The 19,150-nt window shown below is 41.5% G+C and overlaps 1 protein-coding gene across 1 annotated transcript in view; it reads left to right on the top strand.

The window, feature by feature from the left end:
• Positions 1 to 2,967: 2,967 nt before the first annotated feature.
• LMNTD1 (lamin tail domain containing 1) overlaps positions 2,968 to 19,150 on the top strand; it is a gene marked incomplete at its 3' end in the record, with an annotated part of 131,225 nt that continues 115,042 nt past the window's right edge. The window contains exons 1-2 of the mRNA XM_052789888.1: positions 2,968 to 2,997; positions 6,868 to 6,993. Coding sequence (XP_052645848.1) covers positions 2,968 to 2,997; positions 6,868 to 6,993 — 156 coding nt within the window. The remainder of the gene's footprint in view (positions 2,998 to 6,867; positions 6,994 to 19,150) is intronic.

Genomic DNA, 19,150 nt, shown 5'->3' on the forward strand with positions numbered 1-19,150 from the left:
GGGAATTTATTTTTAAAAAAATAACCCTCCATTGTGTGGCCTCTAAATTTAGGTGTCCCTTGTCTCATGCCCTGGGCGTTGTCTGCACTGCCTGGTGCAGAACTGGGCAGAGGCATTGGAGCTAGGGCGAAGTGACCCAGCTTGGACACCAGAAGCAAGCAAGCTGTGTCACCAGATGCTCTGGCTGTGCCAGTTGGGTCTGTGGTGTGGTTCACCCCCACTACAACCACTTCCAGGATTCAAGTGTGATGTTCTGTCTGGTACCACTGTGTGCAGTAAGGTGGACCAGATCTCGTGGAGTGGCTCAGGGCCCTCTGCCTACTGCTGCATTATGCAGTGTACGTGTGCCTGTAGGGAACCAATTTTCATGGGGAATATGTTTTCTTATCATCTGTATGCTGGCAAAGGGTCAAAAATGCTGTGTAAGCAGAAATATACATATATTTGTGGACCTCCTAGAGCTGGGAAGAAAATAGAGCTGCTTGGGGTGTGTGTATGAGAAATGATGCTTTGTTGGTTTTAAGAATAGGTATTTTATTTCTTTGACTAATTCTAAGGGAAACTTGCTGTATTTCTGTCCCTGCTCACCCTGCCCTGACATATACCCCATATGTGATAGTTTTGTTTAATTCCCTACCTTTGCTGTTTCCCTACTAGTCCTGGACCTAAGAAACCCCAAATGTAAAGCCTTATGTGAAACAGATCTAATGTAAAGGATATAAAGTAACTGTTAAGCAAAAAGTACAGCAATTCAAATTCCTGTAGCATAACTAACACGCTTACTGTCAACAAGACTGATGCCAATAACATACAGCAAGAGGACAGGCACAGTGCTGAGAGATGCTGGCAGTTAAAAGCTGTGCTCCTGATGAGGAACACATGAGCAGCAAGCTGGTTAACTGCTGGTGCCTGCTCTCTCTGAAGCCTCTTTCTGTTCCTGGCCCTTCCTTTAGAGCTTGTGAGTCACTTCCCCTCTTCCCTGAAGAGAAGCTCTTTAGAAAATGCATCCCAGGGTGCCGTGTTTATTGACTTTCAGGGACTTTCAGAACAAAATTGTTCCATGTATCTGCAGAGATGTTTTTCCCTAACTGCTGACTCCATATATTCTCCCTGGGTGTTGAAAGTCAAACTGTTTTTCTTCTGATTTAGGTCTTGTTGAGGATTCAAACCCTCAGGACAAATTTTACTTTTGGAGATGCTGTGAATGCCTCTAGAGCATGGCTCCCCTTGCTGCTGTGGCGCACATGGACTGCACAGCAGCAGAATCTCCCCCCTGGCATACCTGTGACAAGGACAAAGAGGGATTTACAGCCACCTCTTCTTACAGGGTGGAGATTGACTTGACTGCTTGGAGGAAAGGATCAGCCATGATGATGGGCAAGCAGCTAGGGAGGGCTATGTCACTCCCCCTCGCCTTTTCAGCTTGCTTTGCCCATGCCCAATAAAACAGGGACTTACCCAAGAGGCAGTTTGTGGAGTTGAAAGGCTATATGCCAAGTGTTACCCTGGGACTGAATACTCCTGGTATCAATTCAAGTCCTCTCAAAATTGTGGTAAATTCTCTGAAGGGTCAGACATGTTTGAGTTTTCTCTTTCTCCCCCTTACAACCCCCCATTTTTTGTTGTGTTTTTGTTGTGGGTTTTTTTTTTCTTCTCCTGGGGAGGAAAGGCCCCCAAGGGTATGCTCCCTTCAATCTGTAAACTCTTAGTAAGGATCTCTAAAGTGCTCAGTGCTCACTGCATACCATCGGCTGTGAAGTTGTATTGCTTCCATAGCAACCAGTGATGTTATCAACACAAGACTGACTTCACTTTAGGAACAAGCAGATGTAGAAACTGCTGTGTGGTCTCTCTAACCCAAGACAAGGTCAGCAGCTCTGCCATCCCTCACCCAGTTCCTGTGCTGTAATGGGACTGGATTGAACCTTAGCAGTATGGTCTGGGCTAGCTTGTAGCTTATCCACAAACCTTATTGATATATAGACTAGCAGTCTGTTCGAGTTGTCTGTGTTTTATTTCCTTTATGCTCGTTTCAAATACTGATGGTGCTCGGGAGCTTTTTGTGTAATAACCACCAAGACAGTATTGAAAACATCCCTCTGTGTGGGGGAAAATAGAGAATCTGAGAGCGTGTTTCCCTGGGAAAAGGTAATTTATATGTGCTTTCCAGTACTCTCTGCAGTTAAATAGCTTCTCAGTCTGATTCACCAGTATATTAAAGCTGTTCTTTAGCACTCTGAAAGTACAAAATGGCTTTATAGTAGATCAAGTAATCACTGGAGAGTATCTCCTGGTATTGGGGGATCTTATGCCTGGTAAGGTTGCCATGGTAGCTCCCATGCCACTCACTTTTCTAGGCTGTCAGCATCAGGGATGCACCCAGTGAAAAATCCAGCATCAGTTTACCTCCTTCTTGGGATTTTCAGCACCTTCAGGCTTGTTCTGGGCCTGTCGGTTGCCCTGACTTTTAACAGGGAGAGAGCGAGCTCAGCTAGACTCTGTAATCAAAAATCTTGCTTAAAAGACACAAATCCAGAAGACATGAATGGTTGGGTTTGTTTTTTTTTTAATGTCGAATGTTCCTTGAGTGAATTGGAGAATTGGGCTAACTTTTTCAAATTAAATCTATAGGTTTCCATTTTAAATTGCAATAACTAATCATTAAAAATGAACTATCACCCTAGGTTTGAAAGCAGTTTAGTTGTATGTATATTTTCACTTCTCAAAGTATGTGTGTGTGTGTATTTTTATATATAGAAGTATTAATTTTCATAATGACTGTACTAAGTCTGAGTGCAATTCTGGTGAGGAAGATTAAATTTGATTTGCAGGATTTAGCTCAGTCAGTACTGTATGGAAACAGAACCCCGGTGTTCCTCTTCATTTTGCTCTAACAACATTGCTGCTTTTAACTATAAATTTTTAAACACATTGTCTAGTTAATGTGAGTGACATTCCTCATACACAATGAGCTTACATCATGCAAAGCAACTAAAGGTAAGATCTAACAGGTTATGGTATGGCTGAGACCATCATAATATTGAAAGACTAAAGAGTCTTAATGGCACTGTGCATCTTGCATATAGTAAAAGATCCTGCCACTGTGGGGGGAATTTTTTTTTTTAAGCAGCAGTATAAAACAACCCTATTCCTATAACTTAACATTTTTCCCCCAGAGTACCACCCCCCCACACACACCCCCGATAAATCCAGGAGGGTATAACTTAGAATATTCTTTATTAGTTTCTAGAATCAGTCAGTAACAGCACTCTTCTGCTCATAAAGTTCAGTAAATGACTCCTTTTAGACAGAAAGGAGCTTAAATTTTGACCAGGGTGGATGGCTGGAAAAGGCATTAGTAAATTCAAAGGTGTGAGAAGCAGCAATGCTTTATTTTTAGTGGAGAGAAAATTGTTCTGTAGATGCTTTTCTTCAGGCCTTAATTTTGAACTTTACAATAATTTGTTGGATATGACATTGAAGAATAATCATACCTTTCACTTTCCCTGTGTTTTTAAATCAAAGGATGAAGGTGATGCGTAAGCACCATAGCCATTGCGGCTGGCTTCTCTGGGAGAGGTAACAGTGTATGGTCCTTTTGTTCAAATCATTAATCTAAGGCACAGCCTGCTGCATGCTCTGCAGTGATCACATGGCACTGCTGGGACACGCAGCCAGGAATGGCTTCAACTAGTTGGATCAGCGGCTGCAAGGGCTTTGAGTTGGGTTGTTCATTTGCTGCTGTAACCCCCAGGCCACTTACCTATCCTCAAACACGTGACATTTGATTTGAAGCCTTTATTTTACTTCTGATCTTTTTTTCCTGTGCAAGAATGTAGACTAAAAAGTCTCAATATTTTTGTTGGTTTTAATATTAACATTTGTAGTTCTTATTTTATCTTACCTTGGTGGTCATATAGTCCCCATACCAGAAAAACCGCCGGGGAAAATATTTCTAATCTTTAAAAAAAAACATTCAAAGATCATACAACCTTTTCTGGTTCTGGGAAAAAGCTGACCTTCCAAAACAGCACCTAATGCTCTTCCCTCCCTACTTCCCCAAAGTAGGTCCTGAGCAAATGCTGTTTTGACTGGATGCTAAATCCCTTACTATATTTTAATTCATTTGAAGCTTTGTTTACTGTTTTAATACAAGTCTAGGTCTTACTGGGACCAACAGCTCTCTGGTATTTGGCATTTTTAGTGTGCTTGCTACTCATACAAGGACTGGCCATTTCTTGTCCTTTTTGAAGGCCCCAATCTCAGCTGTTCCTCTCCTACATGTGGAGCAGGAAGTAAGAGTTGAGAGGATGAAAAATGGTGTTAAGCTGTCTTCTGTGGTCCCTGTATCGGGGGATAGCTGGGAGCTTGCATGGCTCATAGCATATCAAAGAGCAATTTCAAAGCTGATTGCCATTTAACTTTCTACGTGCCTGTGGGTCTTTGGAAGCAGATAAGTTATAGCATAATATATTCAACCACAGTCCTCTGCTTGCCCCCTGGGCACCCCTTTTCACCATGCTATCTGTTTCCTGGTGAGTAGAGAGGAGAAAAGCATTGTGGTGAGACTGTAGGAGTTGAGAATAGGGCCCAGTGTTATCTATAGCCCCAAAAGAGCAGCAGAGAGAAGCTGGATGTAATTTGCTCCTGGATTTGTTTCTGGAGCTGCTGGACTGTCTTCCTCAGACCTTTAACAGTACTCTGCAGCTCCAGCTATGGCTCTAACTCTGATGACATGTCTGTTGTTTTCCAGGCAGAGTGTTTTTTCCTCCTGGTTGGAGCAAACCCCACGTTTCTAGCATTCACAATGGCAGTCTTGGTTGTCTGAAACTTCAGATTTGAGCACTCTTAAATCTGAACGTTTCAACATCCAAGGATTACTGCCACCTGGTTTCGTCAGCTGATGCTCGGATTTTTGAGGTCAAGTATTTTTGTACATAGACAAAACCAACATTGGTAGTTTTCCAGGTGATCTTCAAACTTACTCTAACATTTCTTGGGACAGCATCCAATTAAAGTACATAGCACAGGGACAAAACTGACTGAACTAATCAGGCAGATATGTTGCCTTAAAATGAGCTAATGGGCTAGCATTCACCTCATCTTCCTCTTACTGCTGAAATTAATTCCAAAGCTAACCCAACTGGGGAATGTTGTAAAATGACCTGAGGAAGGCTAGGGCAGCTAGTGACTTATCAGAGCATCTCTTGTTGCAAGAAAAAGCTTTTTCTGTGGAAAAATCTTGATTGTGGGGCAGCTGGAACTGTTCAGACACTCTTTGAATGTGTTCTCTGATTTCATGTCTCCATTTTGAGTGCCTCTATTTTTGGGTGCCAACGGGGTGATATCCTGCATGTTACTGAATGAGGAATGGTTTGCAGGTTCTGCTTGCTTCCAGGTGGGGTTTCAAGACTTCTCAGCACATTGGGTCCTTGTCACCTCAGACTGGTTACTCAAGAGATGAGACACTCAGTGTGATGTTTGGGCATGCTGGCAGAAATACAAACAAGGACTTCAAACTCATGCCAGGGCAGAAGCCCAATGCAACATCTGTGTGCTTCTCATCTGTGTCTTAAACTCAGGTTTTCAAGGTTTGGGTGTTTTATAGGTCTGAAAGTAGCATAAGAAGTCTGCTTAGACCTAATGATTTCTGAGGTGTAATCTCTAACCAGCTAGGAAGGATAGTTAAAGACTGGCCTACTGGGTTCCTTTAAAAAACTGTTCTTAAGTCCAAAATTGACTTAATTCATCATCATTGCATGGTTTGAATAACAAGCTAAAATCTGTTAACTACAGCTTGTTAATAAGATGATGATTTACTTGTAGCTTTTCTTTTTTATGTAGGTATACCAGTACTGGGTTGAGATTTTTTTAATGAATTGAATGGTACAGGGATTGAATATTATGGCTTTGGTTAGTCCTATAAAAAGTAATTTTCTAGTTGTCTATGTATCCATAAATGTATAGTTGGAAAAAAGCCTTAAAACTAATAATTACCATCTCAAATATGAGTAGCAGGCAAACATCCCAGGGTATTCCTCCAGCAGTGCTGCTGACTTGTACTGAAAAATGTATTCTTCTTAGGTTCCCGTTTACTTCCCAAGGATTTGCTTGGGACTGTTCCTCCCTTGCCTGGCCACCTGTGTTTTCAGTCTACCTCTACGTCCTTTCGCTGGATGGCTTTTGTACCTATGGAACAAATCTCTTAGCTGATATGAAGCGTATCTTGCTTACTTCATTCTCACGTGCCATCTTTGCCTTTATTTCTTTTGATGTTGTCCTTAATCTAGAATAAATCTTCGAGACTGGCAGTTGTAGTTGCTCTTTGTATACAGAGAAAATAGTGAAACCCATCATAATTAATATTCAGTGTGTTGCTTTACTGATAGTACAGCTCACTAATCTGCTCAAATCTTGTGTTGATGGGAAAACATATTGGAAGAAGAAGAAATGAAAGTGAAATAAATGTTACATACGTGAAAGTTTCATGTATTATAAGGGAAACATAGTAGTAATACTGTTTAATTAGAAACTCTATTAGGAGAATTAAATTGCTGAAAGAAAGTGTTTCTGATAAAATGCACTGCAGTGTTAAGGGAAATCCAAACAAATGTGTGCGCACGTGTTACTCCTTAAATGTTTTCCAGGCTTGTTTTTAATGAGACTTTTGTCTCCCACAGTCACTGCTAATATAGAGAAATTTGGAGCCACTTCTTCCCTCTCATCATGCTGTGTGTTTGAAATTTGCCAGCTGAGGTGTGGCTCATCATATAATCAATGTTGGCATTTGATTTCCACTCTGGTAATTATACAGCTTGCTTTGCTCGGCAAGTCCCTCATGTATGTGTGTTTGTTTATTTATTCCAGTTTCACAAGCTACAAATGAGATTACACCCTGACCAAGTCATGCTGGAACAAGTACAAGAGGAGAACCAGCGCTTGAATCAGCAAGTTGCAAGTCTGACAGCTGCATTTATGGCACTGCAGAAAATGGTGAGATCGATATAAGAATAACAGAGGCTGTTTGAATGTTTGAGCCTTAGAAGCAGGTTAAACCACTGTATGATTTTTATACAGTTGAGGTTTTGTATGGGCATGTTTTCTTCTGTGTACTTCAGAACATAATTCATTGTGTGACTAACATTGTAATGCTATTTACTTAAATATATTTTGAAAAGATAACCTGGTGTTCTCAGTCGTACGTATTTTTGGAAAGCTTCCAAATGCAACATTGCCATAACTGTCTTGCATTGCTGTACCTAGAATAATCCAGAAGGGAGTCAGGAAACTACTGTGTGTTTGGTTTTGTTTCTTTTAAAAGGAGTTGAAGTCTGATACAGTTCCATTCTTTAAAGGGAGATTATTGAGCAGTTATTTAAAATGGGGGAGGCGCTCGACCTTTTCACGGCTGGAGGAGGGGAAAGGCTTTTGTTTTAGGCAATAAGATATCCTCTGCTCTTTATGACTGCTGCTTCAGTAAATTGCATTCTGGTAGATTTCACACAGTAATAGTGTAATACATTTGTTTGGTAAAATATAAACCTATGCAAACATTGCGGCTAAATTCTCAGTAATTGCTTGCGGATGCTTATAGTTTTTATACCTCTTGACATAAATATGAGCTACAAAATGTATGAAACCTAGTTGTGTCACATTAAGTGACAGTAATTGTCCCTCCTCCTTCAAAAAAAGACTGGATTTGGTCAGATTAGTGCATGGGCAGGGTGGGTTGTGTATAGATTCCTTTATCAATATAACGGTCAATAAGGATGAAATACCGCCACATTTACACATGCTTCAATTTTTTGTAGCCCTATGCTTGAGGAACAATCATTAAGTGCAAGTGAAGAATAGGCATCAGCTCCAAGTGCTAGACCTGGGCTCAGGGCACATGGCATGAGGCTGCGGGGTGAGCAGCTGCCCCTGAGACTTCTGTTCTCTGCAGCTGGTGATTTTGCACGTGCCCACCCCTCAGTGTCCACCCTGCTGGCCTCTGTGCTTCTGGAGGGATTTGTCTGCCTTGGTATCTGATCAAAGCCACAGCACAGCTGTATGGAGGACTGTACGATGGAAGAGGACGCATCTCAATGTGACGCAAAACTGAGGATCTCATCTCCTGTAATCAGTAATGCCATCTATCTCTATAGTGGCTGACACTTTAAAAAATGGACCATGGGATAAATTGCTGCAAGCTGCAGTCTGGTTGTCCTCAAACTGTTTGCAACTTTGCTCAGCAGTGTCAGCTGGGAAAAGAAATATAGCTTCAAGGCTAGGCTCATGAAATGCAGAGAGGAGGAGGAGGAAGCAGTGCTCTTCCCTCTCTTATCCGAGAGCTCTGCGGTTGCAACGTTCATCTAGCATGTAGCATGTGCGGATGAAATTCTGCTAATCTTGATGAGGTGGATTTGAACCCCATCTCCCGCCTCGGGAGAGTTTTCTAACTGTCAAGCTGCTATTAGACATTTTAGGATGAGCTGTTCTATGCTTTTTGCTTAAAATGTAGGTGCCCTGATTCTGGGTAAGGATATGTAGTGAGAGGTGGTGGATTCTGTCTTGCTAAGTCTCTGGAGACAGAGTACTCTATAGGCAGTTGGTGTTAAGTGGTTTAATATTAAGTTTTCTGTGCATAGTGAAGAGCCGAAGGCTGTTCTTCATCTGTTCAGCAATCTAGACTCTTGATACACCCGCAGCTTGTTTGGCTTGTGTCAAACATCCATGTAGACTCCAAAACGAGTGGCTGTATTTTCAAGATTTTTTTTGAAAAGGAGCACTTGCATGTTGCAATGGAAGATAGAGGTGCCCGTGGGAAATCTGACTGCAAGTGATCAAGTGCAGCCCTTGGTTACACAGTGTCTCTCTTCCAAAGCTGACCTTCCAAACTGGGAACTGGAGTGCTGGGTCCTGCTCCTTCTTCTCCTATCTCCGCACTTATCTAACGCATAGCTTAATGCATAATTCCTGAAATGTGTGTAGACCAAGCATTGGCAGCAAGAGGGGTGTCAACTTTGGTCAAATATAAGAGCCTGTATTAAAAGGACAGAGCTGGCTTAATCTCCCCTAAATTTACTTGCCAAAAAGTTAAGAACCAAGTGGTTCTTAGGTGGATGTCTATCCTCCTTCTGTAATCAATGCAGTGGGATTAATCTCTCCTAATCTAAAATTCCTGGAGTTTTCTCTGTCCTCTCATTAGCCATTAGTCAATGGGCAAGTCGTTTCACAGATACCTGTTGTAACATAAGAGGAATCATTCTCTGGAGGGGCTTCCCCTTTGACCCTCTACCGGTGCCTAAATGACCAGAAGGTTCAAGTTAAGTAAGGAGATGTTTGTCTCCAGCCTCCTCAGTCCAGTGAGGACAGCTTCTGGAGGAGGTAGCTAAGGGTGTTGTCCTCCTAATTTAGAGACATACCTTAGATGCTTAAAGTTAGGTTGTGCAAAAACTGCCTTTTGTTTAAAAGTGGGTTAAAACGCTTTAATGAGTATAATTTAAAGGATACCTTTTATCTTGGTCTGGACAAGATCAAAGACATCCTGAAATTACGTTAGTATCTGTGGAACAAATGAAGTGCTGTTTGTCTCTTTGGAAGCAATAATGCAACTGAAAAACAATTTTTGAGCCTATTGGATTAAAGTTTTCTCCCTTTGTTACCAGTAAAGTAATACTCAGGATATTGAATCCCACGTGAATATTGCTATGCTGCACATACTAGATTTTTGTAGTGTAAGGTAGAAACAAAGAGGCAGATATTTGAACATCTTTATTTTAAACCAAGATATGTCTGGCAACCCAGAAAAAGGTAGTCATGTAAATGGCAAAAAGACTGTAACCGTTTTCTCAAACTTGGTACAGGCTTATTGCATCTGTGTTTCTTAAATAATAAAAAATCCTCCTTCATTAAAAATACCTTAAGTACTCCCAACACCTAAAAATGTTTGTTTGCTTTTTTAAAAGACATTTTCAGTGTAGATATGATGTTTGCAAAATCAGAGGCTTTTGACTGTATCTGTTTACAAGTGTAGTCCTGTAGCAGCATCAGCTGCTGTGTCTCCAGGTTGCACTCACAGTTCATTAGAAGTTGAACCCTGGATGCCCATTAGGTCTGATGTCACTATGCTTGTTGCATAGCTAGGAAATGAGACTTCTGATACTGTGTCTGGCTTTTTACTGATAAAATACTTAAATGTTCCAGCTAGAGTAGACCAGAGTGCAGAAGAACAATAGTCTGATCTCCCTCTGTCCTGAGGACGTTGCTGAGGCCTGCACACCTGCTTCCTGAGTTTCTACTAGAAATTGCAAGAAATAAAAGGCAGAGATATCTGGGCTGTTCTGCCTGGACAGTGTAGTAGCTTTTAAAAAGATTGATTGGCTAATCAAAGGCTGATGCAGAGGCCGTTGGAAAAACATCAAGGCAAAGTACTAATTTCTACTAGTTTTCTGTGTGGGGCCTTCAACTAAAGGAATGAATATTAAAGGAACTGTGATGCCAGTAGCCTTGCATGTGCATGGTGTTTTCAAAGATAGCTCTGCTCTTCCTTTGCTAGAGAATCTTTTATTTTCCTGCAGGCAGAGCAGTACTTTGACTTGGGAGCTGGCCACTGTTTGCAGAAAGGCAATCCTGTGCTCACTGCATAGTGAAGCATTCCTCACTTCTGCGAGCTGTCAGTTGCTAGCTGCTGTTGCAGAACTGGGACCTGTGCAGGCAGCGTGAAGCAGGAAGGAGGGCTACTCCCCAGCACCAAAGCTGTTTCTATGCTGCTCGTGCGGAAATATGTGAACTCCCCCTCCAGCTTCTGTTGGCCAAAGTGCAGTAGACTGGTTACAGAACCTTTTTTCCCTTTCTTGCCAAAGCCCCTGACAGTAGGTCTGTGGTCTGTATGTAGCTCTTCTCTGTGATGCTTGCCCTGCTGTGAAGCAAGTCTTTTATGCATATGAAGAACAGATGCAGAAGCAGTTTCATGTGGAAGGACAGCAAAATTAAAGATCTCAAACTCAGACCCTTAAAAACACTTCCCTAGCAAACACTGTACCACTGTTAGAAACATCCCTTGTACTGTGGGTTTGTAGTAAAAGAATGGCACCCCTGTTGTCATTTTACCATTCGGAGGAGAGATTACAGGGAACCCTGTACTTGCCATGCAAATCTGAATATCTCTGCTCCTGGGGGGATCCAGCTGCACAGTGAGGAGGTGGGTACTGAGAAATCCATCTCAGCCTTGACCTGGACCCTGTGGGGGTTGGTGAGTTTTGGGTTAGGCAAATGAGAAGCACCTCCCTGGCATATGTTTGTTAACGCTGCAAAACATGAGTGTTGACAAACAGCTGCAAAAAGGATGCATTGGTGTGCATGGAGAAGGGCTTCAGGGACACTGACTCAGGTAATGTCTGTCTAAGGCAAAATAAATGAGACTTGTAGGAAGCTTGATAAAGTGCATTGACAAGTCTTTAGGTGATTAGAGGAGTTTTAGCTAAATGGTATTGTGAAGAGTAAGCTCATAAAAAGATGAATGTTAGATTTGCCCAGGTACTCTCAAAAGTTAACTTTGAGTCTTCTGGCTACATCTTAGTATGTGATTCAGTGGATAGTCTAACCTTGTGGTTCAGATTCTCTTAAAATAATGTTTTCAACTCTGAAAAGTAATAGATTACTGAATTATTTTACTCTAAAATATGTTTGAGTCTGTTTTAATAAATATATAATTGAATCAGGGAAAATAATTTTATGAAGCAGTATTTAGAGCAGAATTGCCCAAACAAACCAGTAATGACTTAAAAATCAAAGGGAAGTACATTTTAAGTCAACAATTCAAAAGTTAGATTATCTTTGAGATATAAACACTATTCTCATAGGTAAAGAACTGTGCTAGGTTAGGACACTGTACAGTGTGTGGTAAAATAACCTGTGTTGGCAAAGGTGTTACCATGCTCTGATGTCACAGTGAATGTGATGTCATGGTGTGCTAGATCACTTGGGTCAATTTTCTGCTAGAAACATGGTGCAGGCTTTGCACAAGGTCACTTATTGCATACATCTTGATATATGGTGAGAAAACCCATCAACTCTCCGGAATGGATTTCTCCCTTCCTCTCGATGGTGCCTCTGGAGGAGTCGATATGGTAAAAAAGCAAATTTTATACAGTCCTGGCAAAAACATAAGGCTTTCTAAAGCTGTATACAGTTTGTATGGGTTAATTTAAGTATTGAAATAATAATTTGTGTGTTTGTATCTAGGAATTTTTTTTTTAACTGGAGTTTCACCTTCTCACTTAGGGAAGGAGCGTGAAATCTCAGTAAAACTCCTGATAGGATTTTGATTTGCTGAAGTCCAGGAAATAAATAAGCAATCTTTCTCAGGGTATCCTGTTACTCTAATCAGCCAGAACAGGACTGGCCATTTCATGAGTAAAAGTGGGGTTTAAGACTTAAATCCCAGGTTAGTTTTGGAGCTTTGTTTCTACTGTAGCTGAGCTAGTTTGCCTTTACTAAATGCTAGGCTAATATAGGTGCTGCTAAAACTTCTCTAGGTGTATTTGAGACATTTTAAGGTTTGTTTGCACTTAAATTTGTACTTTTGGAGTTTGAAGTCAAACAGTCCTTACAACTGTCAAACTTTCTTTTGGGATATGGACGCTTGGTAGATTTTCACTGCACTGATCTAATGGGCTTGGTGTGTGTGCGCAAGATGCATGCTTCTCTGTATTTGCCAGCTAGGACAGAATCTGGGGCAGGGAAACAGAGTCTCAAACGTTTCATGCACTGACAGCGTCATGTATGTAAGGAGCTGATGTTTGATATGAACCCTCAGTAACTGTTCTGTGCATTACCTGTGTATGCCTTCCTTCTACTCTTTTGTGGCATATGTTTCTGGGTGCATATTTCTGTGTCCTCTTGTAAAGCACGTGTGCCCTCCATATGGCAGCGGAGTTGCTCTAATGAGAACAAAGGTGCTGGCAGCCACTGGGACGCTCTGCCAGAGGCACGTTCAGCCCCCAAGTTTGCATTTCAGGTGAATAGACCTGTGCCAGGATGAGGGTGCAGGAGCAAGGCTTGGTTCATGGCAGCGCCGGGCCTCACAGTGGCAGATGGCAAAAGCAGTAGCACCCTTAAAGAAGCTCCTCTTTGAGGCTGCCTAAGGCTTTCCCAAGGGAGAGAGCTGAATGGCTGAACAAATCCTTTTCTGCTTTGAGGACAGTCCTGGAGACATCAGACAAGTTGCTCCTAGCCTGTTAAGTCAACATGGGGTTGGTTTGTGAGCAGCGGGACTCTGAGAAATGCATAGATGAGCCAGCTGGCAAGAATGGGACCACAGTTATCGCTAATGTTTTTGTGATGATAGCCTGGATGTGATTAAGTTATTACGAGGTGATTTCCAAATGTTTTGTTCAATTGAGCACACTAACTTAGCTGTCACCACTTTGCACTCATTGACTTGGCGAGGTAAGCTTCTACCCCACCTTATCTGACTTTTTGTGAATGCTAAACTGTCTCCGGAAATTAACACTAGTATGCTCTAAGTACATCAGCTTCTTAATTATTGTTATAAGCAAGATTTACCTGCCCCTTCAAACACACTTGCAAAGATGCTGTTTTCTTCCTTCCCAAGGCTGTGGTATTATATATTCATAATGACAAAGCAGAAGCAAGTCTCAGATACAGATGCTCTTCTGTATCTTAACGGGACTGCATCCTGTACATGCCACACCAAATAAAGACTAGTCTTAAGTGATGCTCTGAGAACTAGACACACGCAGCAGTAAGGAAACCTGCAACATAAAACTATAAGTAGCTGGCAGAACGAATGAAATGCAGAGCACATGTCCTGTGTGTCATGAGATGACAAATGCAATCATCTTCAGGTCTAAACAAGAAGACATGTGTAACAGAAATGTAATGACTGCATTTTGTTGTGGATTTTTTCCAGCAGCAAAATATATTAAAATATCCCAGGAATTTAGCCTGATTTCTGAGATAAGGTACAAATATCATAACAAATGTACACTGGTTACTAAAATTTTATTTTGTTCTTATTGTCTTCTGAATTGTGGTTAGAAACTGAATTCTTCAGCTGCAATTGCAGCGAGTGGTAGAAACAAGACATCCTTGGTGTGAAATACTGCAGTGTGCTACGTGATGCAGGGTAGACCTCACGCTATTTGGATCGCAGTGAAAGACAATACATCCATCTTATGTGTATATATTAATCCTGCTGGTGAGGAACTAAATATTCGAGGGGCCTAACTTTACCCTGTGAAAATTCAACAGCCCAACCTCTCTTTGTGGCATGTACACCCTACTGGCAGACACAAAGGCTCGGATGGAAAATTGGAGCCTCTCTGAATTAACAAAAAATCTTTCAGGAAGAAATTAGGCTATAGTCTCAGGAATACTTTTCTTATTTGTCTTTCCCTTACAGAGGCTGTAGGTGTAGCCTTGGCTACCTCCGTCTGCTACAGTGCTGAGCTGAGCTAATTTGTTGCAGGTCAGGACCAATAAGCCTCTCTGTTTCTCTGCTCTTCTCTCTGCTGACAAGAGAGATGGGAGGACAGCTCAGGGGTAGCTTGGTTACACCCTGCTTCTTGCTCAGGGCATACAGTAAAATTCCAGTCTAGCCCCTTACAAAGAGAAGCAACACTTTATCTCTTTTGGAGGTGGATGGGAAAAAGTGGAAACACAAATCACTTTGATACTGCTAAGCCACAAGCAAGACAATGGAGACAAGGCAGGAGTTTTTTCATTTGTCTTTTTGAGCAATGGTATGAATAAAGCAAGAAGCCAGTAGCTTCTTCCATGATACTCTGCCCCCCTCCCCCCGCAATGTGATATTACTTGCATTTCCCATACTTCTACATTCTGAGTGATGTCTTGATGACCTGCTCAGTGCTGGAGTGCTTAATTTTCAAATGAAAGACTGCTCCATGGGTGTTCCTTGTCTGGCTCTGTCAACAACCAAAATATGTGACAGCTATTGTTGCAGCTGTGACTTTTTTTTTTTTTTTTTTTTTTTAGTGGACCACTGTCACTGTGATTTATACTTTTGCCTGACTAAGGGATTTGGATTTTAAAATAATCTCATCAGTGGCATCTCAGCCAAATACATTTCATTGACCGTGTTTGATTATCTGAGACTAGGTCTACGGTGACAAATTTGCCATAGAAGTTGCTCTTGGGTAACTGGAGACCATGACAGAGCACTGTATGCAGGCTCCCAGTGATTTCTGCTCATTTTGCATATTGGAAGGCAAATTTTAGGGAAGGTGAACAGAGTGATGAGAGCTGCTAGGAATTTTTTAATAAAGTTTTTTTTGGCAAAACACAGGGTTCTGTCAAGAAACATTTTTGTTCACAGCATGTTATTCTGATGTTACTGACAGCATTTCCACTTCCAGAACTGGATTACTAAAGATGGAGAGTGTTCAATTTACTGAAAAAAGCTTCTAATTTTCTGATGAATTTGAAGTGTGTGCATGCATGTACATGCACATATATGCATGTGTGCATGAAAGCTGCATTTCCCAGCTAGCTGTAGTGAATGCAGTACTTGTCCGTTTTGTTCTGTGGAATCCTTCTTAGTGCCACTGGTGGTCTCCCTCTTCTATAAAGAAATCTGTAGCCCTTAGGAGGATGCATGAAGAAATACGGGCTTAAGCTTCTAGGATACTGGTCAAAATGCTCCTTGTAATCAAATTTATGACCTCAATGGCAAGCTGATTCTTCCAGTCTGACTGTCTCATTCAGTGGCACTGCTTATTGCTGAGAAAGATGACTTAAAAGAAAAGAGGGGAGATCAACATTATTTGAAAATATCTGAGATCCTGTTGTATTTTTTCATATAGTTTCTGAATTCAGTGGCTGCCTAATGTTTTAAAGTGGCTTTCATTCATTCATAAAGAAGCACCTTCCACTCTGAAGCACTGACCAAGTAGGATCTCGGGAACTTCAAATCAGAGACTTCTGCTTGAAAGGAAAGTACTTACCTAGAATTGGAATGAGTGTAGCTACTACAGTCCTTTTCCCTGGGCTTGGCTTTGTTAACTACAGAGTGCTCTTGCCCCTCTGGAGCAAGCTGTTCTCACCTTTAGTCATACTGAGTAAAGGGAAGGTGTCTCAATCTGAACTAGGTTTGCTACTGCAAGATAATTACAGAATTAAACTCTAGCATGCATATACTCAAAGAAGTTATTCTGTCTTTGGGGTGAATAATTGGTCACTTTAAATGCTATATATGCATTTGCACCTGTGTGTATATGTATGGGGGTGGGGAGGAAGAATGGGCAGGCAAAAGATGTAATTAAGACTAAGAAGCCATAGTCTTGCATTATAAATATGGATCATGACTTAAGAAGCCTGAGGACATAATATATTCATCTTCTGCTTGAATATCTAGTTTTAATCATAGACTTGCCTAAAAGTCCTTGTGAAAGATGAGCACTGACATTTAAAGCACTTCTGACATATACATTGTCTATGTACAGATAGAGCGGTCTCTTGCAGCAAAGGGGCTGAGGACAAGAGGCTGCTGGATTGAAACAAAGCCAGTCAGTATTTTCCAAATAGAAAAACTTATTTTCATGCATTAGCAAATGCCTATAGGTAAGGCAAGGATATGTTTACCATAAATGTCAAATCATTCAATTGAAAGGATAAAATTTCTTGAAGCATCAGTGTGGGCACTGGGGAGTGGGCAGGCGGCCAACGTGGATTGTGTTCACAGCCCTGGTGCTGGCTTTGGGCGGACTGCTTAATCCCTTTCTGCCCAGCTGCTCTTCTGGTTGTATCTGTTCAGCCTGGTGAGCTTTCCCGAAGAGCAAGCATGCAGTTGTGTAACTGCAGAAGGGAGTCATGAAGCAGCTCTGCCCAGCCTGCTGCCTTCGTCTTGGCAGAGAAATGCATGAAGTTCAGCAGCCATGCACCTTATCCTATACACAGTCATTGTATTCTTAGCTCTGTTAGCCACGGCAGTGACATATGTACGTGAAGTATGTGTAAAGAAGAGGTGTTCAAAATGGCATCTCATCCCCATTGCTGGAGAGGCAGAACCACCACAACACAACATATGATTATCCAGAGTCTACCACAGTGAGGACTTGATTATGTTACTAGCCTTTAGGCTGTCCTATAATTAAAGGCAAATGCTGGGTAAAATTAATCAACTATTTTGCAGGCTGTGCACCTTTCTTTCCATTGAATCCTTTGTGATAGGCAGGTACAGGAGTCTTACTGTGGTAAAAAAAGGTATTTTCTTCCCCTGGCAGTTTTTTTAATTTAATGGTAGAGAGAGGTTTCTGTAATACAGTGCCTGTGAAGTATCGGGTATTACTTGCCGTGGTGTCTTATAGACATCAGGCTACATCTTGTAGGCGATCAAGCGATGTCTTGTAGACACTTACTTACGTAGCTCACCTAAACACTTGAGTCATTTTACTATTTAACCCAACCCAGGGTGTTGCATTGAAGTGGAGCACCTGAGTGAGTGGCTATTTGTGGAACCAGGTGAGTGCTTGCCTCTTCATTGTGAGTACTGGGCTCTTTACTGAGATAAGGCTTTGGCACTCTACTGGCAGAGATATGCAATAAAACCAAATTCTCCCTCTCTAGAAAGAAAGAGGAGATTATGTGGGGTGCACTGGCTTGTGGTAGCTCAGCTCATGAGTAAACATCTTTTCTTTTTTGCCTTTGGCTGCAGAAGGCCCTGCAAGAGCTTAGACTCCTGTAGAGTAGATGAATGCTGATGTGTAAGGGAGAAGATCGATTTATGGAGCAAGAGGCCCAATAAACGAAATCGACAATTTTATATCCAGAGACTTTTCTCTAGAAATTATGGATTGTGTTATCCAATATATCATGTGTACTTTTCCCCATGCTGTGAGAGATACATCACATGCTGTAGTAGCATGTCATTGTACATATGTTGTCTTCACAGTCTGCATCTTAGGCATTTGTCATGTATTTCAATGGCAAATGATGCATGTTGAGAGTCTCCTCTTGTTTGGGTTACTCTTTGAATTTGTTCAGAGTAAACTAGGGACTCTCTCCTGAAGAAGCTCATAAAAGCTATAGCATAACTGCTCAGTAATGTTACCGAAGCAAAGGACTGAAATTATTGAGGAACAATTAGAAATTTCCTTGAAGGAACAGGCATACTATTAAGGGATAAAATTTGATGAGACAAATGACCTTTACTTGTTCCCAAGAAAAGCCTAAGTTTTTTATTTTTTCCCCTATCACTTATGGGGTCAGGAAATGCATCTATAAATCTGTGTGTGTGACACATTTAGTAAATTATTCCTTCAGCGCTAGAAGAAGCAATAATGTAAGGCCGTGTTTGGCTAGACAGATCTACACAACTAAACTCCTGAAGGAACTGTCCTTCTGAGGCACGCTGTGCCGGGATGTCCTGTTGCTGACAAACTGCTCACAAGCCTGGAGTGATGCAATGTGCATGTTACCCATAATTTAGCATCCTGACGAGGTGCGGGGCAGTATGGGAGTGCAATGCCAGGCCAAGCCCACTGCCTTCTAGCAGTGCCTGTAAGTTGTTCTGCTGGCCAACAGAAACTGGGGTACCAACAGACCAGGGCATTTTTGGCTTTATTTCAGTATTCCCTTTTACATGCTGTGCAGAGACCTGTAAGCTAGGAGAACAGGCATAGCTACTGTGGAAACACATGCGCGCAGTTTTCCTCTCCTACAAAAAGAAACTGCGGTTCCAGCAGGAGGGATTTCAGAGTCTGTTATGTGCTTTGTGTTGTTCATTTTATTTAAAACCTCACCCTTTCTACCTTTTTTTTCTAGTTTAATATACTTAAATAAGGAACATTAAAACAGTTAAGCTAAAAGGGAAAACAAAAGCCAATGTTACAGAAGCCAATGGTACAGATTTTGTCCCCTTGAGGGTTTTAGCACTAAATAAATTTCTCTTCCTGCCCTGTAAAGCAAATGCTAAAACTGAAACTAAAATTCAGACAACTTTCCCCCCACTGTGGACAGAGCCCCGCTTTCTTAGCACAGAGTCTCTTCTACAGCTTGCAAGTCTTCCCGTGTTGTGTACCTTGACAGTTAAGGACTCGTTTGGAGGCAGTTCCTCTCTCAGCTTGCCTTTACTGAGCATCTGTACATCAGAGGTAAGAAAGAGCCATATTTAAGCAAAATACAG

The sequence above is a fragment of the Harpia harpyja genome, chromosome 6, assembly GCF_026419915.1.
Source record: "Harpia harpyja isolate bHarHar1 chromosome 6, bHarHar1 primary haplotype, whole genome shotgun sequence".
In the NCBI taxonomy this organism is placed as follows: Eukaryota; Metazoa; Chordata; class Aves; order Accipitriformes; family Accipitridae; genus Harpia; species Harpia harpyja.